The sequence below is a fragment of the Urocitellus parryii genome, chromosome 3 (assembly GCF_045843805.1).
Source record: "Urocitellus parryii isolate mUroPar1 chromosome 3, mUroPar1.hap1, whole genome shotgun sequence".
In the NCBI taxonomy this organism is placed as follows: domain Eukaryota; kingdom Metazoa; phylum Chordata; class Mammalia; order Rodentia; family Sciuridae; genus Urocitellus; species Urocitellus parryii.
In genome coordinates, this window is record NC_135533.1 from 202,779,887 (window position 1) to 202,801,382 (window position 21,496).

The 21,496-nt window shown below is 36.2% G+C and overlaps 1 protein-coding gene across 14 annotated transcripts in view; it reads right to left on the reverse strand.

The window, feature by feature from the left end:
* Window positions 1-21,496, reverse strand: part of Map4 (microtubule associated protein 4) — a 168,424-nt gene that overhangs the window by 86,657 nt on the left and 60,271 nt on the right. For all 14 annotated transcript variants that reach the window (XM_026389764.2, XM_026389765.2, XM_077796306.1 and 11 more), the window contains exons 2-3: window positions 19,477-19,718; window positions 2,586-2,654 (exon numbers count right to left, since the gene is read on the reverse strand). In XM_026389764.2, the coding sequence (XP_026245549.2) occupies window positions 2,586-2,654; window positions 19,477-19,718 (311 nt within the window). The remainder of the gene's footprint in view (window positions 1-2,585; window positions 2,655-19,476; window positions 19,719-21,496) is intronic.

The following is a 21,496-nucleotide window of genomic DNA, read 5'->3' on the forward strand; positions in this document are numbered from 1 at the left end:
CATCATACACATTGTGCTCACAAAGGGAAAGGAGGATCCATCAAGCCCTGCAGAACACAAGAAGCAGATGGTTTACTCAGGCATCAGCAGAAATAGGACCCGGAGAACTACCCTCAGATTCTTCTACATGGTGTCCAGGAAGGAAAAGCAAAGCTGCAATATGCTGAAGGTTTTAGAAGTATAACGGTGCTTAGGAAAGATCACTGGTCTGGTGTTGCAGCAGCCCCAGTGTTGACAGACACTCTAGGCTTCTAGGAGGAGAAAAATAGAAAGGGAGGAAGAAGTAGGAGGGGGAAGGAAAAGGATGGAAAAGCACAGATCATTAGTAAACAGCAAGTTCAACATAGCAAGATGCTCATAATCTCTTTATATTATTAGTAGAGCTGGTGTGCTCTCAGAACTACAAATTAATATTCTGAAGGAAATCAAATAGGAATTTTCAAAATGGCACTGAGCTAGATGCTCTAATTAGTGAATGGCAAAATTAGTATCAAGTCACAACATGCCCCCAAAGCATGCACTATTCACCCCTCCTTATTTATCCCTCCCCAGTCAAACATGCATATTTTCAGTAAAATACCTGCTTTAATACAGTCACAAAATAAAATTCAGAACCCAAACAACCCAAATCTACCTAAGGGTGGAGAGATCTTCAAGAGCTGAAAGAACTGCTCTCACAATGCCACTGGGCAGTTCATTTAACAGATTACTTTGTTTTTGTAGTCAGAGAACTAAAAGTTGAAATGGTAAGGGTCAAGCTGCTAGGTTTTTTACCTCCCTACACTATTACGACTGAGCAGTAGGGAGACTACTGCTCAGTCTTAATAGTGTAGTGGGGTAAAAGAGACTGAGTCTCCTCTGGTCAGATTTGACATCCTGCTGGAAGAAACCCAGCCTAGTTTTGATAATTGTTTCTTTTCGGGTGAAAATGGCATCCACTCTTTCCAACTGGCTAGTCAAACTGATCCCCTCCAGCCTATCTTCCCCTGGCACTGTCTCCTGGTTAAAGAAAGCTGAATTTACTCATTTTTTAAAAGTTCATATTCAAGCTTCTTCATTAATCACAGGTGTTATATATTTGCATAAATACTTTTTAAAAATAAAATCACATAGATAACTCTGCTTTCAAAGCAGATACAGAAATATTCAATATTGCATATGACTACAATTATAAAAAAAATACAAAAAAGTCAATTCACAAAACTGTAAGGTAAAATGGCACTTCTGATTGTTTCTAGTTTGTAAAATAAAGAGTAATTTATGAGGTGCTAGTGAGAATGTTAATGTCACTGGGTAAAATCAACATTCACAACAAATAGGACCTAGTTATCGATAACTTTGAGTAATGTGTATGTATGTATACTCTGTGTATACATTCTTAAGGTCATAAAATAACAAGTAAATCCTGGAATAACTACTATTGCTAAAAGAAGGCTGAGGCAGTCATCCCAGAAGAAAAACAAAACAAATAAAATAAATGGCTAGTGCTTGACTCCACTGCATTAATGTGAATCAAATTTTGTACCTCAGAGTTAAGAGCACACACACTGCTATGTGTAAGAGCAATGTGCTTGAGCACTGGAAGTCAAATCACATAGGCCAACAGTATCAGCCTCATCATAACTGCAAATTAAGTATGGTTATTTATAAAAATATAATACATTATATTTTTATAATTATGTATTATAAAAATATAATACATTAACTCTCATGTAGGCTCCTAAGAAAAGACTTACATTCTATATCTCCTCAGGGATAGACTTCTGCTAGAGTTTGAGAATTTTCCTCACTACAAAGATACTGAGGGGCTCCAGGTTAACGTTGGTTATGAAGTGAAAACCCATAGGAATGTGGTTGGTGCTAGCTGAAAGAATATCAAAGCCCCAGCAGTAGGCTAGGAGTTAAAATTAGGAATAAATTTCAAAAGCAAGAGTTAAGGGAAAGAAAAAGAAAAAAACAGGGCAAAAGACAAAGAAAACATTGTAATTTACCGCTCACAGGATTCCTAATACTGTGTTTTGGAAACTAAAGTAAGTGTAGGGGAAGAGACCTGACTTAGTTGTACAGGCCAAAAGCTTTCCATATAACATAAACTGATGATGAAAGAGTATTTTTAAGATGGATCCAATTCTTTCTTTCTTTCTTTTTTTTTTATAATGGGAATTGAACACAGAGGCTCTTAACCACTGAGCCATATCCCCAGTCCTTTTTATTTTTTATTTTGAGACAGGGACTCACTAAGTAATTTAGGGCCTTGCTAAGTTGCTAAGGCTGATCTTGAACTTGCAATCCTCCAATCTAAGCCTCCCAAATTGCTGGGATTACAGGCGTGCACTACCACACCCAGCAAGATGAATCCAATTCTTAAGTGGTACAGTTCCACCAAATATTCAAAGAATATCAAAGGAAATTCATTCTTCTCTTTCCATTGTTAGACATTTCATATGGCAGATCTTCTGATGCCCAACAAAAATGATACCCTCAGAAAAATATGTTCCACTAACAATTCTCCTCAAAAAAGTTTACCAAGGTGTAAACTGTAAATATTTCACTTACATATCTGGAGAATCCTTGGAATCACTTACCTGTAATGTCATTCCCTTCTATTCCATGGTCACCATTGGCTAACACTGTTGGTTTAGAAGATGGAGTACCTACAACAATTACAAAGAATAATTACCCACTAACAAACAGAAAAACGGAAAACAGACCCAATTACTATCTATTTTACTAGTGGAATTTTTGTCAGTCTTTAACATTAGCTTAAAGTACATAAAACTGTCCAAAATTTAATGCTTCAGTATAAAGAAACTTAGAAACAGAATAGAATCATTCATTCTTCCCCTATTCAAACTATTAAGTATTAACCCTACAGAAAAGGCCTAAAAAGCAAGCCTACGTCTTTTTGTTCCATAAATGATCAAAAACAAACATTAAATTCAGTAAAACCATCATGACCACAGGGTTATAATCTGCGGTTCAAATCAAATGCTCTGAGGACACAGGACCACTTGAAACAGTTCCGACTCAGAAATCTAGAGTACCATTCATTGCTCCTGAACATAAGGGCTACATAGCAGTCTCTAACATCACTTTTAGAAACAATGCCTTATTTTTCTTCTTTGTAAGTTAACTAAGGATACTGAACATCTTTTCATGTGTTTGTCTGCCACTCTATTATCTTCTTCAGAAAACAGAATGGTCATATTTTTTAGCTGGATTGTTTAAGTTTTTATTAGTGAGTCTTGATAATTCTTTATATATTCTGAATATCAATCCTTTGAGTTTTGTAAAATATTGTTTCCTAGTCTTTAACTTATACTTTGATTTTAATTATACTCTTCAAAGAGCAAAAATCTTAAATTTTGATAAGTCTAATTTATCATATTTTCTTTCATGGATTGTTCTTTTGATAGGTATCTTACAAATTTGCTTAACCCAAGGTCACAGGAATTTTTTTCTCCTAAAAGTTTCATACCTTTCATACTTAAGTTTCACACTAAGGCCTATTGATACCTTCAGAGTTAAAGTTTATATGAAATATAAGATGTGGGTCTAGTTTTGTATTTTTATATATGGGTACTTAATTGTTCAGCATCATTTGTTGAAAAGACAATCTTTATTCTACTGAATTCCAAGGGTAAAAATGCAACATTGTAAAAAAAAACCGATTAAGCATATTATATGTGCTGCTATTTCTGGGCTATTTATTTATTTATTATATGTAGATACAGGGTCTCACTGAGTTGCTTAGTGCCTCGCCCTTGCTGAGGCTGGCTTTGAACTCACAATCCTCCTGCCTCAGTCTGCTGAGCCACTAGCAGACTGCGTCAACATGCCCAGCAGGGCTTTCTATTTTATTCTTTTCCATTGATTTTTTTTTTAAATATGTAACAGCGGAATACATTACAATCCTTTTTTTTTTTTTTTTAAGAGACAGGAGAGAGAGAGAGAGAGAGAGAGAGAGAGAGAGAGAGAGAGAGAGAGAGAGAGAATTTTTCTTTAATATTTATTTTTTAGTTCTCGGCGGACACAACATCTTTGTTGGTATGTGGTGCTGAGGATCGAACCCGGGCCGCACGCATGCCAGGCGAGCGCGCTACCGCTTGAGCCACATCCCCAGCCCCTACAATTCTTATTACATATATAGAGCACAACTTTTCATATCTCTGGTTGTATATATATTCACATCAATTCATGTCTTCATACATGTACTTTGAATACTAATAATCATCACATTCAAACATCATTAATTACCCCATGCCCCCTCCCTTCCCCTCCTGCCCCTCCGCCCTATCTAGAGTTCATCTATTCCTCTCATGCTCCCTCTCCTTATATCAAAGAAAACATTTGGCATTTGGTTTGGGGGGATTGGCTAACTTCACTTAGCATTATCTTCTCTAACTCCATCCATTTACCTGCAAATGCCATGATTTTATTCTCTTTTATTGCTGAGTAATATTCCATTGTGTATATATGTCACATTTTTTTTATCCATTCAGCTATTGAAGAGCATCTAGGTTGGTTCCACAGTTTAGCTGTTGTGAATTGTGCTGCTATAAACATTAAGGTGGCTGTGTCCCTGTAGTATGCTGTTTTTAAGTCCTTTGGGTATAGACCGAGGAGAGGGATAGCTGGGTCAAATTGTGGTTCCATTCCCAATTTTCCAAGAAATTTCCATGATGCTTTCCATATTGGCTGCACCAATTTGAAGGCCCACCAGCAGTATATGAGTGTACTTTTTCCCCCCTATCCTCACCAACACTTATTGTTGTTTGTCTTCATAATAGCTGCCATTCTGACTGGAATGAGATGAAATCTTAAAGTGGTTTTGATTTGCATATCTCTAATTGCTAGTGATGGTGAACAGTTTTTCATGTGTTTGTTGATTGTACATAATCTTCTGAGAAGTGTCTCTTCAGGTCCTTGGCCCATTTATTGATTGGGTTATTTGTTTTATTGGTGTCTAGTGATTAGTGTTCTATCTGATGTGTGAGGGGAACATTTGCTCCCAAGATGTAGACTCTCTTTTCACCTCACAGATTGTTTCTTTTGCTGAGAAGAAACTTTTTAGTTTGAGTCCATCCCATTTATTGATTCTTGATTTTAATTCTTGTGCCACAGGAGACTTATTAAGGAAGTTGGGGCCTAATCCCACATGATGAAGATTAGGGCCTACTTTTTCTTCTATTAGACACAGGGTCTCTGGTTGTATTCCTAAGTCCTTGATCCATTTTGAGTTGAGTTTTGTGCATGGTGAGAGATAGGGGTTTAATTTCATTTTGTTGCATATGAATTTCCAGTTTTCCCAGCACCATTTGTTGAAGAGGCTATTTTTTCTACAATGCATGTTCTTGGCACCTTTGTCTAATATAAGATAATTGTAGTTTTCTGGATTAGTCTCTTTGTCCCCTATTCTGTACCATTGGTCTAAAAGCCTGTTTTGGTACCAATACCATGCTGTTTTTGTTACTATTGCTCTGTAGTATAGTTTAAGGTCTGGTATAGTGATGCCACCTGCTTCACTTTTCCTGCTAAGGAAAAGTGCTATTCTAGGTCTTCAGCTATTCTAGGTCTCTTATTTTTCCACTGATCTTTAAGTCTATACATTTTGCCAAGACAACTGCTTAATTACACTATTTGAGTAGTAAGTCTTTTGGGGGTAGGGAGCAGGGGTTGTACTAGAGATTGAACCCAGCACCTCACCTATGCTAGCTAGGTAAGGGCTCTATCCCAGAACTACATCCCAGCCTTTTTTATTTTGAGATAGGGTCTCACTAAATTGTCCAGGCTGGTCTCCTGGAATTACAGGTGTGTACCTCTATGTGTGATTTGTACAGTAAGTCTAAAAATAAGATGATGTGGGGCTGGGGCTGGGGCTCAGTGATAGTGCACCTCCCTGGCATGTATGAGGCACCACGTATAAATAAATAAAATAAAGGTCTATCAACAATTTAAAAAAAATAAGGTAATGTGAGTCTTCCAACTTGAGTCCTTTCCAAATTGTTTTTTGTCCCTTTGCTTTTCCATATAAATTTTAGGACCAATTGCTGATTTATTTTTTTTAAAAAATCTTGACGAGATCTTATTTCAAATGCACTAAATATATAGATCAATTCAGGGAATGCACCACCTTTTCTGAAAGGCTTTGACCATAACATTTCACTCTGCAATATGTATTGTATGTTTCATTCTCAAGATCCTCAGACACATTTCTTTTAAGTGAAAATCTAGGATTTGTACTACTAAAATATAAAATGCAAGACTTTACTTTGGAAGATAACAAATGAATACTAATTCGCTGACCCCCACTAATCCAAGGTAGAAATCCTTTACATAAACTTCTCAGTGAGAAGACCATTCATTCTGTAATCTCAGGAGCAACCAACAAGAACCACTTAAAAAAACAAGATAGACCAAATAAAGAATATCAATTTAACTGGAAGAACTGGGAGATAAAAGTGAAAGATAAATCAGGTATGATGGCACCCACTTGTGTTTCCAGGGATGTGGGAAGCTGAGGCAGAAATGGGATCTCACATTCAAGCTGGCCTGGGTAACTTAATTAGACCCCTCTCAGAAAGGAAGTATACAAGAAGCCCTAGATTGGACCACGAAGGCACAGAGGAGAAGACCACACTGTGGCCCCCCATCTACCAATGCATTGATCTCCCAGCCCACTTCCATCTTGGGACACTGCAGCCACCTCCATACCACCCCCGACGTGTTAGCCTCTACCTCGGGGCAACAGACAGCACCTGGAGGCAGCAACCCTCTGTAGCACTGCATCTCTGAACATCATCACACAGCCTGCCCTCTCAGCCCCATCTCTGAAAGCGGTCACCTCCATCTTAGGAACACCTCCGCTGCCGCAATCACCATCTTTAGTTGGGGCAGCTTCCAGCATAGGACACCGGCTAGGCCCTGGAAGCCTAACATCAATGTAACTATAGATTTGACACTGTCACTACCAACAACTAGGAACAACTAGAGACAACAACGAGGACCTGGAAGACCATCACCAAGGTCCCTGGCAGGCTTGGTTACACCAGAGGTATCCCTGCTAGCCTATTTCTCTTGATTCCTCTTTCACTCTTCTTATGATCTAATACCTCTATATTCTCACCTCCTACGTCATAAACCCCACATCCTATACCCCACCACACATTCTCTTTGTCCACCGTTAGAAACTGTAGACCCCAACGGAAATCTACTACATATATAAATAGTAGACACCATTTCTGTTTATTGCAACAAAACTTAATTGTCTAAATAAGAGGTATATGGTTTACAGGTGAATACTGTTTGCATTGGGTGCTGTAAATATTGATCTCCCCCCTTAAAGGGGTTACCTGCAGGGACACTACAAGATTATAGGGTAGAAACTGTAATACCTTGGATCCGCACTGCTAGAGAGGATGACACATGGACAACATGAAAAATTCAGGGAAGAAAGTGCCCCAAACAAACCAAGATGGTACAATAATAGAATCCATTGACAGCACAATAGATCAAATATCAGAGAAGGAGTTCAGAATGTACATAATTAAAATGATCTGCAAAGCAAGTAATGATATAAGAGAGCAAATACAGGCAACAATTGATTGCTCTAACAAAGATAAGAGAGCAAATTCAAGTAAAAAAGATTACTTCAAGAAAGAGACAGAGATTCTGAAAATAAACCAAACAGAAATCCTTGAAGTGAAGGAAACAATAAACCAAATTAAAAAGTCAATAGATGGGGGCTGGGGATGTGGCTCAAGCGGTAGCGCACTCGCCTGGCATGCGTGCGGCCCGGGTTCGATCCTCAGCACCACATACCAACAAGGATGTTGTGTCCGCCAAGAACTAAAAAATAAATATTAAAAATTCTCTCTCTCTCTCACTCTCTCTCCTCTCTCACTATCTCTTAAAAAAAAAAAAAAGTCAATAGATGGGCTGGGGATGTGGCTTAAGCAGTAACACGCTTGCCTGGCATGTGCGGGGCACTAGGTTCGATCCTCAGCATCACATACAAATAGAATAAAGATGCTGTGTCCACTGAAAACCAAGAAATAAATACTAAAAAAATCTTCTCTCTCTTAGACTACCACTAAATAGGAAAGAGAGGTGGGAGGAAAAAAGAGGGAGAAGGGGAGTTGCACGGAAGATGGAAGGAGAACCTCATTGTTATACAGAATACATATATGATGTTGTAATGAGAAAAAGAAAAAAAAGTGTGTCACATTAGATTGGATAGAGAGAAAGGATGGGAGAGGAGGGGAGGAGTAGTGGGGATAGGAAGGGCAGCAGAATAGAATAGACAATATGATTGATGTATGTACATTCCATGTATGTATTATATGTCAAAATACATTCTGCTGTCATGTATGACTAAAAATAAATAAAAATTAAAATTTAAAAAAATCTTCTCTTTCTCTCAAAAAAAAAAAAAGAAAAAGAAAGAAAGTCAATAGAAAGCATCTCCAATAGACTAGATCACTTGGAAGACAGAACCTCAGGCAATGAAGACAAAATATATAATCTTGAAAATAAAGTTGACCACACAATGAAGATGGTGAGAAACCATGAACAGAATCTCCAAGAATTATGGGATAACATCAAAAAACCAAATCTAAGAATTATCGGGATAGAAAAAGGCACAGAGATACAAAACAAAGGAATGCACAATCTCTTTAACAAAATGTCAGAAAATTTCCCAAGCACAAGGAATGAATTGGAAAATCAAAGAGGCTTACAGGACATCAAGTGTACATCCACATAAAGGTTTATTATAATGAAAATGCCTAGCATACAGAATAAGGATAGAATTTTAAAAGGCACAAGAGAAAAGTTTCAGATTACATATAGGGGGAAACCAATTCAGATTTCAGTAGATTTTTTCAACCCATACCCTCAAAACCAGAAGATGAGGGAACAAAACATACCAAGCTTTGAAAGAAAATGGATGCCAACCAATAATCTTATAATTAAGCTTCAGATTTGATGATGAAACAAAAAAACCTTCCATGATAAACAAAAGTTAAAAGAATTTACAACAAGAAATTCTGCACTACATAGTATTCTCAGGAAAATATTGCATGAGGAGGAAATTTAAAATGATGAAAATCAGCAAAGGAAGAAACCACATTAAAGGAAACACCAATCAAAGGAGAAACCAAGTCAAGTTAAAAAACAAAAATAAACCAAAATGAATGCAAACCACATTTCATAACAGATTTATGTTTGAGTAAAGAACATATAGGCCTATGTAGTTTACTTATATGTCAAAAAGTATGGTTAGATTTACGGATTGGGTAGAATTAGAATAGCTTTTAAGTCTTTGTATAATCTTTTTTTTTTTTTAAGTTGTAGATGGACATAGTACATTTATTTATTTCACTGTGGTGTTGAGAATCAAACCCAGTGCCTTACACATGCCAGTACAGTACTCTACCACTGAGCCATAACTCCAGCCCCTACATAATCTTTTTTTTTTTTTTTTTGGTTAGACACAATACCTTTGTTTATTTATTTTTATGTGGTGTTGAGGATCAAATGCAGGCCTCCCTCTACCATGGAGCCACAACCCCAGCCCTGCATAATCTTTTAAATTAAGCACCTAGAGTTATAACTGTGAATTTCAGCTGTAGTCATAGGGATTAAGAATTCTTGATTAATATTAGAATACAGTTAGAGTTAGATACAGTTAATAAGAATATATATTATGTATGAGTATATAAAAATAGGAATAATATAAAAACAATATAAAACTAGAAAGAATATAAAAATAGAAAAATTTATAAATATACAGGAGTATGTTTAGTGTTTTCATTTGTATTACAGTTTAGTTTAGAAGATTTGGGTTTCTTGTAGTGACAGGATTGCGGTTAACATTATAGTCTCATATATACATAAAAACATATATAATGATTTATATAAATACATACATAAAAATAAAATAGATATTCAAAGTAATATTTATAGTTTATACATGAAAGCTTTTGTTTAGGGTTAACTCAGAGTTACAAATTAGCTTTGTGGTTAGAGTTACAGCTTAAAAATATACTAATATAAACATATAAGTAAAATTATATATAAAAACATAATTACATGTGCTTTTATCTCTAGTTAGGTTTATGGTAAGGGGAACTGTTAAATTTTGTGTTAAAGATAGAGTAAACCTGCACAAATGAACATACATGAATATATATATATGGATTTGTATGTGAATTTTTAAATATATATCTCACAATATACAGAAATATTCATGAAAAATATTGTTTATATGTAACAATGTTTATTAGCTATATTCCATAATATATAGGTACATTCATATAAATTGTTATGGTTTATATGTATAGAGGTTTCTGTGAGGGATAGTGGTAGGTATAGGAATAAGTTTAGAAAAATAGTTTGCATTAGTTTAGTTTTAAACCTTATTATCCAAATATATGAATTCAATATAAATACATATGTGAAAATATTTAAATGTACATGGGTCTTTATGTTGTTGATTTTTTTGAGATGATGTTTACACTGTTGTTTAGATATATTTGATGAATATGTAACTGAATATATATAAAATTTATGAGGATTTTATTTAGCATTAGAATACATATGTTTATAAACATAAAGGAATATATATGCAAAAAAATATATGGGTATTCCAAGTAATAATTATAATTTTTATATAAAAGACTGATGGTTATGGGTAGGGTTAGGTTTAATTCTGAGTTAGGGACTAGGCTGAGGGTTACCATTGGATACCTCTCTCTCATATATATATATGAATATAGAATTAAAATTATATATGAAAGTTTATAAATATTAAAAAAGGTCCTAGGTTTGATCCCCAGCACAGCCAAAACATAATAATAATATAAAAAAGGATTACATGCCTGGCACAGTGGCACACGCCTGTAATCCCAGAAGCTCAGGAGGCTGAGGCAGGAAGATAATGAGTTCAAAGCCAGTCTCAGCAAAAGTGAGGTGCTACGCAACTCAATGAGACCCTATCTCTAAATAAAATACAAAATAAAGCTGGGGATGTGGCTCAGTGGTTGAGTGCCCCGGAGTTCAATTCCTGATAACCCCCTGGCCCCCCCAAAAAAGGATTAAAAAAGCTTTAACAAAAGTTTTAAATAAATTGACCTTCAGATGTGTATCTCTAGCCCAGAGCTCTCCTGAACCCCAGACTTTCGTCAAGCTATCTATCATCTTCTCCATGTGGACTAACAGTAATTTTCGCTGAATATACAAGTTGAATTTCTTATGTTTTTATGCCTTCTATAGCCTGCCCATGTTAAATGATGGAGATTCTTTTCTCTCATTTGCTAGGGCCAAAATTCTTGCAATAATCCTCGATTCATCTTTAGCAAGGAAAAGGTCTTTTACCTTAGTAAGAACCCTTTTGGTGGAATGGCATGTGGTTTCTATAGCAAATGGGTGAAAAAGAATTGGAAGCCAGGCACAGTGGCACACTACATAATCCCAGAAAGTTGGACAGCTGAGGCAAAAAGAGAACTCGAGGGAGGTTGGGCAACTTAGTGAGATTCTGCCTCGAAATAAGGACTGGAACTGTAGCTCAGTGGTTCAAATCCCCTGGGTTCAATTCCCCACTGCTGTGGGTGGGGGGATTCTATCTCAATCACACATTCATCTCCTCTACTTTTTTTTATCCTGTCACTTCTTTAAAAGAGAAGTGACAATTTTTTTTAATTATTTATTTATTTTGCATTCCTGGGGACTGAACTCAGAGGTACTTGTACCAATGAACTACATTCCCCAGTCCTTCTTTATTTTTAATTTTGAGATAGGTTCTCATTAAGATGCCCAGGCTGGCCTTGAAATTGGGATCCTCCTGCTTTGTTTCATGTCCCAAGTCACTGGGATTATAGGCACATGCCACAGCACTGGCTAGATTTTTTTTTTTTCAGTGCTAGGGATCAATCCCAGGGCTTCCTGCGTGCTAGGCAAATGGTCTACCACTGAGACACATCCCAGCCCTAGAATTTTTTTTTTTTAAATGATGGAAAACAAATTACAATCTGTTTGATGCTAAAGAAAGGCCCAGTTAAGTTAATCGAACTGATGATGCAAAAGACAGAAAAGACAACTGCCACAATACTGCCCTGGAATGAGAGTAAAGGCAGTTCATTCTCTACAGAACAACAGAAGAGCATAAGTACATGGATGAAGGTAGATTAGAGGGCTATTTATATATATGGGACTATGTGGATCTCTTCTAATTTGGTCTATTGATTCTATATACTAAAGGTCATCAGCTGAGACTATGAATCTGAGAGCAAATGCTGAAAGTTTGAACAGAGGGAAGATACAAAAAACAGTTGCTTACGAAAGTGAAGTCTTTACAAACTCACATGTTCTAGGAGCAGAATCCCTGAAATTTGTGCTCTTTATTGAAGTGAAATTGAATTCTCATTTAAATTTTCTATATGTAATATTAATATTTTTAAGAATTCTGCTTGCTGGATTAAATAAGTGAATCTTTAGCTGTTACAGTATCTATTAGATAGTGAGTCAAGCAGAAAGTATGCATTTGTGAAAATTGTAGGTTCAACAGAAAGAACATGAGTTTTAATGGGTTCAGGTTGTGGTTCTATCATTAACTAAATGATCAAATGCCTAAGGCTTGCTAAGACTTAGGTGCCTCGGGGGCTGGGGATGTAGCGCACTCCCCTGTCAAGCGTGCGGCCCAGGTTCGATCCTCAGCACCACATACAAAATAAAGATATTGTGTCTGCCAAAAACTAAAAAATAAATATTAAAAAAAAAAACTCTCTCTCTTTAAAAAAAAAAAAAAAAAAGACTTAGGTGCCTCACCTGCAAAGTGAGACTAAGCACACTACAAAAGACAAACTTCTCAAATTTCAGTGCTAAATAAATGTTAATAACTATTGTTATTCTCACGGCTAACTATAAATTGACCAACAATATGTTCCTGACTCTAAGGACCTATAAATTGATCAATAAACTGTAAAATAACATTTTGAGAATACTGTAATCGGTTTACTTTTTTATTACATAAAAATCTTGGTTAGATTTTTCTCTGTCTGGAAATGGCCCACTTTCTCCCTCGAAAGTGTATTCCCGCTTTACCCCAAAAGCTGCTTATTCTCAAGATAACCCACATTCTCCCTTGAGTGTCTCTGCTTCCCTAAATAAACTTCTGACTAAACCTTTGGGGAGAAAAAAAAAAGCTTGGCTAGATGATATTACAAGATCTAAGACTACTCCAGGCATACTTGTGAAAGCTAATGCAGAAATAAACAATTTTAACAGAATAAATTAAAATGAAAGAAAAAAGAATTTCAGATTAGGAAAAAGGCTTCCAAACTTCTCTTCCAATTAAGATTTGCTGGACTCTAATCACTGGAATGCTGCACATTACTGAGTAAACCCTAACCCAAAAGACTCTAAATACTGCCTTTTCTCACTGATATCCCCAGAAAACCCTTACTTCATGAAGTGAAAACTCTCAGCTAAATATATACAGCACTGAAAATAGCACACATATTTTTGAAACATTACATTCTGTAAGATATAAGGATATTCAACTTATACGTATTTAAAATTCCTCTTTCCAAGAGATTTCAAATTCCCACAGCTGTAAAATCAACCTGGCACAGAAGGAAAGTATCAGTAAGCTCAGAACATGGGTACCATGTGAAAGCACTATAGTGAATCAGTTTTTGATATTCCACAGTCTGAATCCAACAGTACTCTCTTCTGCATTAGGCCAACACTGCCCTCTAGTGGCAAACTGATTGGCTGTAATGTTCTATAGAAGGAGTCTACTCAGCTGGACAAAAAAACTGCAATACCTAGTTATTACCCTTTAAAGCCAGGATTTACTTAGGCCCTTTCACTTGGATTAATGCTTCTCAATCTCAGATGTGCATCCAAGTTATCTGTGAGAGCTTGTCAAAATCAGGCCTCATGCCCAGAGTTTCTGATTGTGCATGGGCCCAAGAATTACCCATTGAACAAGCACTCACATGATCTGATACTGCTGGTGGAAAGACCACACTTTGAGAACCACTATCTACGTTAATTCCCTCTTGTACAGAAAAGAGCTTTTAGGGGCTGGGGTTGTGGCTCAGTGGTGGAGCGCTTGCCTAGCATGTGTGAGACATAGAGTTTGATTCTCAGCACCACATAAAAATAAAAAATAAAGGTCCAACAACAACTAATAAAATATTTTTTTAAAAAAAGAAATAAGTTTTTAGGAGTTGGGGGTGTAGATCAGTGATAGAGCCCTTGACTGGCATAAGTGAAGCTCTGGGTTCAAACCCCAGTACTACATAAATAAATAGATAAATAGATGGATAGATAAATGACAGAAATAGCTTTTAGTTTCAAAGTCCTCTTGGAATGTGGAGAAGAATGCATGTTATTAACATCACAAGTAGAACTATTTAAGCAGAGTATAGAAAAATGTAAGTGACTCATCCACAAATTTGAAAACTATTTGTTCTGTGGGTAAACAGTACATTAAATGTTCATTTGAATGAAAAACAAGAATTATTTCTTAGTTATTCACATTTGAGAGAAATACTGCTAATAGCAAGCAATCAGTATGAACATACTATTTTTGAAGCAAAACAAAACAAAAAACGAAGTAACACATACATTAAGAGAAAGCAACTGTGGGGCTGGAGTTGTGGCTCAGTGGTAGAGCACTTGCCTGGCATGTGTGAGGTCCTGGGTTCAATTCTCAGCACCGAATATAAATGAATGAATGAATGATGTATTTACAACCAAAAATTATTAGAGAGAGAGAGAGAGAGCGAGCAATTGAGAATTGTTTTCTAAGGTGAAACGCATTTTATTATTATTTTTAAATGAAAGGCATTTTAGATATACAGTTTGATATTGCTTTTATTCCCAGGTATATGTGGATAGTTTATGAGTAAAGGGAGTAAAAAAGAAGAAAGTAGAGCTAGGGATGTAGCTTAGTGGTAAAGTGCTTGCCTAGCATGCATGAGGCCCTGGATTCAACTCCCAGTAGTACAAAAAAGAAAGTGTACAGTATGTAAACAGACAAGACTTAAAAACAATATCAAACTCAGTAGCAACAAGCATCCATGACACTCACACTGTGAACCTAAAATGTTTGGTGCAGGAATTGTACTTGGAGGGAAAAGCAACATTCCAAATTGTGCTAAATAACATAAAGGCAGCCCTGCTTTCTTGCCCTTCATTTTTAAGTTGAAGGTTAAAAGTAGGGTGGGAGTATAAGAATTTAAGGAAATAAAAACACCATTGTCCAAAGAGTTCTATTACGTGTAACCCATTCAACTGACCCTTCTGTATCTAGATGCAGGAAAGTGGTTAATAAAACTTCCACTGGTTGGCCTGAGACTGCTGCAAAATTTTATCATAAAAGCACCAGTGATATCTTACTGAACCTACTCCGAAAAGAAAATAAAACTTAAAAAGCTAGATGTATAATAAAACATAAAAAGTCTAGAGTCCTTCTGTCACTTCTGAAGAAATGTTCAGAAGAAAGAACATCATATTTAGAATGTTTTAGATAAAAAACAAAAGTGAAATTAATCATTTTGGCAAAACTGACAGTCTGATAATCTATAAAAATCAGACCCACAGAAGGGAAATTGCCATTCACAGCAAAGCCACTCACTGCTCTATATTTCTCAAGTATCTAATAAAGAAACTCCTCTCCTTTCTTCTTCAATGTCTCCAAATAACTACCTTCCATTTCCCTTATTCTCAGCCCAGGCTTCTATAAAAATAAACTTTAGTACACTGACATGGAAAAAAATGGTATTTAATAATTTAAGACATTGCACTTATAAACTTTACTATTATTCTTTTTGAACACGTTAACAAATGCATATATAAAAAATCCAATTAAGCCAAAAGAATATACAGTAAAAAAAATGACTCTCCCCAACCCTTACACCATAGCCGGCCAGTTCTCTTTCTCAAGTAATCACTGCCACCAATTTCTACATTAATGAACTTTTAATAAATTATTTACATACTGCAGCTAGCTCAGAGTATGCCTCCTTAGTATGCAGGAGGCCCTGGGTTTGTACATGCACGTTCGCACGTGCGTGCACACACAACAAAAAAAAGGCAAATGAAGGGGTGGGTTAAAAAAACAAAAAAGGAAACCTTGTTAAAATGAAACTTAATAGAATAGCAGGGAAGGGGTTAATCATCTTTATAAGCAAAATCAATTTCTGAAAAAACTTTCCTCCCAGGGCTGGCGAGTATAGCTCAGAGGTAGAGCATTTGTCTATCATGTACAAGGCCCTGGGTTTGATCCCCAGAATCACAAAAACAAACATAAAACAACTTTCCTCCTCATAAATAAAGTTAATGTGATGTGGATCAAACCACTGAAAATGAAGTACAAGAAAACTTCCTGTTACTACTTCATTGTCCTTCAGTCCTAGATGGTGAAAGCAATACACAACTAAAGGAAAACAGAAAATGATAAGAAGCAAGATTCTTCCACCAGTGACTGATGGGCTGGGGGCGGGGAGGAAGAGATGAGGAGGAGAAGAGATAGTATTTTAAAAAAAAAAGCAAATTTTTTTTCTTAGAATGAATATTTATATGGTGCAATTAGATAATAAACTGTCAACATTTTTCCTAATGATTTGGGGTTACCCTCATTCCTCAAATAAATCTTCCATATGAAGACAGAGGCAATGTCACCTCTATCCCAACAAGAAAAAGCCAGACCAACCACTGAATCATAACTTGGAATTCACCAGAGGGCTACTTAGGACCACCAAGTAGTAAAAATCCAAATAAAGAGATGCTAGGTGCAATATCAGCAGGTAGAAAAAGTTCAGCTAACTGAAGAATCCCTGGGATCCACAATTACCCAATGGATTCACACCTACTTGGATGACTGTCTTCACTAGATGAGTTTTTTAAAAGGCTTGAGGCAGCATGGAAGATCAGAGGGTCTCCATTGGAGCTATAGCCCTGGTGATGCAGACCTGGGGGAAGACTAAAAGAAAGACATGGGGTTGGAGCTGTAGCTCAATGTCAGAGCACTTGCTTAGCATGTGTGAGGCTCTGTTCAGGATCCCCAGGATGAAGTAGGGAGTATACATATTTCATAAAGGAAAAAAAGGTGAGATGGGAAGACATAACAATCTAAATGTAGATGTATACATGTGATAACAGATCTTCAAAAACACAAACCAAAACTGAAAGAACTTATGAATTAAAATACAAAATGACACAGAATTCAATCTCAGAGATTCCCAGAACAAGTAAACAGAAGTACAATAAAGACACAGAAAACCAAACACTTTAACATTAACATTCCAACCAATAATAGCATAATGCATATTATTTTAAGGCTTTCAGGATATTGACCAAACAGAATTTACTGTAGATCACAAAACAAACCTTGACAATTAAAATAAACTAAAATTTCAATGATATCTTCTGATAGCTATAGAACTAAACTAAAAAAATCAATTACAGAAAGCTATCTGAAAACTTGCGGAATGCTGCAAATTAAGAAATATCCTTAATAAACCACAGTTCAAAGAGAAATTCACAAGGGAAACTAGGTTTAATTGAATGGAAATAAAAAATACAACATATTAAAATCCATGGGACAGCATGTGATGGCACATGTCTAAAATTCCAGCAGTTCAGGAGGCTGAGGCAAAAGGATCCTGAGTTCAAACCCAGCTTCAGCAACTCAGCAAGAACCTAAAAAACTCAATAAGGCCCTGTGTCTAAATAAAAATGTAAAAGATGGACTAGGGATGTGGCTCAGTGGTTAAGCGCCCCAGGATTCAATCCATGGTCCAAAAAAAAGAACAAAAAAATAGGGTCTCTAACTAACTGTCTATGCAGCCACCGTAAGTAAAATGAGCAAATCAACTCAAAGTAAAAAGAAAGAAGAAAATAATAAAGATATGAGCAGAATTGAAAACAGAAAGACAGTAGAAAAAAATTAATGGAACCAAAAAGCTAAATCTTTAAAAATATCAAGATAATTGATATATCTCTATCTAGACTTACCAAGAAAAAGGATACAAATTGTCAATAAGGAAAGAAAGAAGGGTCATAACAATAGGCCCTAGAACATTAAAAAAGATTTTATCTCCATTAATTTGACAACTTAGAGAAAATGAACCAAGGAACTCCTAGAAAGATGCAAATTAGGGCTGAAGAATATAGCTCAATGGTAAAGCACTTGCTTAGTATGCATGATACCCTAGGTTCAATCCCCAATGGATATAAAGGAGGTGAGGGGAGACAAAGATACAAATTACCAAAATTCACTTGACAAGAAATAGATAACCTAAATAATCCTCCTATTCTCGCTCTTCAACTGGAGACTGAAACCAGGAGCTTGCACATGCTAGGCAAGCACTCAACTACTGAGGGACATCCCCAGTCCTCTCTCTTTTTTCCTTCCTTTCCTTCCTTCCCTTTTTTCTTTCATTCTTTCTTTCTTCCTTTTAAGAGGGTCTTGCTAAACTGCCCTGATTGGTCTTGAACTGGGTGAGATCCTCCTGACTCAGTCTCCCAAGTAGCTTAGATTATAGCTGTGTGCCACTATACCTAGTTAGACCTATTATCTCAAAGAAATTTAATTCCTAGTTTTAAAAAGTTGACAAAACTAGGCATAGATGGATTAATTGATGAATTCCATCAAACATTGAAAAGAAGAAAACAATATCCATTACATACAAATTATTCTGGAAAACAAAAGAGGGGGGAATATTTTCCCAACTCATTTTATGGAGTCAGCATGACCTCAATTCTAAAGCCAGACAAAGATGTTACCAGACAATGAAAGACCAATATCCCTCATGAATATTGCTGCAAAAATCCTCAACCAAATATTTAGCAAATCTGATTCAGAAATATATAAAAACAGCAAATCTCTTTTAAAGACTTTAATCCATTTTTTAATCCTGACCTGAAGTGACTCTAAAAACAATAAATGGTGCCGCATTCCCATCTAAGATAAATTCTAATTTAAGTACATAATTTTATGTATTTAACTTTACAAGGCTTTTTCAAAGGAAAGGCACAGTAAGGAAATTAAGAAGTAGATTATATAAGAGTTGAAATATCACAGAAGAAACTTTAGAATTAAAGTGATTTATAGGGGCTCAGGAAATAGCTCAACTGGTAGAGTGCTTGACTAGCATGCACAAGCCCCCCACGCCCCAACACACACACACACACACACACACACACACACACACACACACACACACAAAGTAATTTATAGTCTTATGAACACAAAGTAATTTATAGTCTCATGAACACACACTTAATTAAAAGGTAATGAGTCTGTCTCTCCAGTTTCTAACAAAGAAATGTAAAGAGAAAGTTACTAGCCTATACTAGAAAACTTGAATGAGTTTCCTCAGGGTTTCTAAGATTATGACCCAAATCATAAACTCCAATTTACTTTCTGAACATATATATTTTCAGTTTGCCTTAAATACTTACCTTCAATCTGGCTGGTATCTGAGCATGGTTTCTTCTTTGACTCAGAGTTCTCAGTTTTCTCGTCCACATCCAGGAGAGGAATATAGTCTGTTTTTCCAACAGTTTCCCCCACAACATCCTCAAAGGCCTCTGACTCCAGTGTGGCAATGAAGTCCCGCTTTATCTCTTCCTCAATTTCTGGAGGTGGCTCTGTTAATGCATCTGCAAGACTGAGGTCAGCCATTCTGTACTGTTGCAACTGCCTGTTTAAGGGGAAAGAGATACTTCATTTGATGAGCACAGCAAAGGGAAAGATTTTTCTAGACACTCTCATGCCTTGCCTTTTTTAAAAAAAGAGGCATAATAAAAAATTTTACAGGTAGGGCTGGGGTTACGGCTCAGTGGAAGAGCATTTGCCTAGCATGTGTGAGGCACTGGGTTTGATTCTCAGCAACACATATAAATAAATGAATAAAGTAAAGGTCCATCAACATCTGGAAAAAAAAAATAAAAAAGAGAGGCTTCCTTATTTGAAAAATGATAAAAGTAACGCAAAAGCATTTTGCCTTTTTTTCCCATTTAATAAAATTAAATACCTTTATTTAATTTATTTTTTTTATGTGGTGTTGAGGATCTAACTCACTACCTCACATGCCAGGCAAGCACTCTTCCAAGGAGCTACAATCCCAGCTCCTTTTTATTAATGTTTTATTAAATACCAAAAAATCATGTTCCAGAAAAGTTTTTTTAAAAGAATACAAAAAGAGGTCAGGTGAGAATATTCCCATAAAATATATTACATTATTATCAGGTGAATGAAAGAGGCTTTCTGACTAAAGACTGAGTATGGGCCTTTTCTCCGAATGAGTTCTCCTTCACCAGTCACATGGGATAGCCCCATCCACCAAACCACAACCTTCAGCACTGGCATGAAAAATACAGACATGTCCCTGAATTAGGTAAGGAAGATGGCCACATATATTACCATTTTCATAGAATCCCAAACTCTTAATTTTCAAAGATAATCTGAAGCTAAGAAGTATAATTTATTATAGGAACAACTAGAGATGGCTAGCCTGGAAAATACAAAAATCATGTAGTAAAAAGAGCCCATCAGGGCTGCAATAAACTAAACATTAAGTACTTGCAGAGTACAAACATAATACACAATACTATCCCTGCTTTCAAAGAGTCTAATTTACTACAAACTCCAAGAGACTCATAAGGATAAGGTGAACTATGAGCCATACTATTGAGTGGGTAAATGTAAGTCAAATAGCAATCCTTAGTTGCATAGTGTAACGATCATTGCTTGTGTTCACCAATAAATTTATTCTTCTGATCTCACCCAATACAAACAAACCTAGTCCCCATCCCCACAGGATTAGGGCTAAAACTAAAAGTCTGAAAAAAACAATTAGAAGAGGACAATTTTGTGACTACACTCTGAAAAGAAGGCTCATTCTGTTCTTTCAAGGAGAAATGAATTTTCTTCCCACAAATCTTTCTTTTGCTTAATCAGGCAATCTACTTCAGTTGCCTACAACCAATCTCAATGTATGTATCTTGCCCTAAAAAAAAAAAAAAAAAAAATACTGGGGATAGAACCCATGGACACTTTATCACTAAGCTACATCCCCAGTCCTTTTATTTGAGATAGACTTGCTAGTTTACTTAAAAGTCTCACTGGGTTGCCAAGGCTGGCCTTGAACTTGTGATCCTCCTGCCTCAGCAACCTGAGTCTCTGGGATTACAGGTGTGCACCCACACCCGACTGCTAACCCAAATTTTTGAAAAGTCAAAATGTATTATGATTCAAGCCACCAAATGGTCAGGGTTTCCTTTCAAGCTCTTCTCAACCATCTACCTCTCCACAACAAATGAAGGACACAGTGAGGAATGTAGTCATTCTCTTCAGTCTTGTTCTCACACATCCTGTCCTCCCACTTACACTATCCTTTCTTTGCTAGAAATATAAAAGTCACAGAACTTTTCACTCATTATTCTTTTTTTGTTTATTTGTTTGTTTGTTAACACCAAG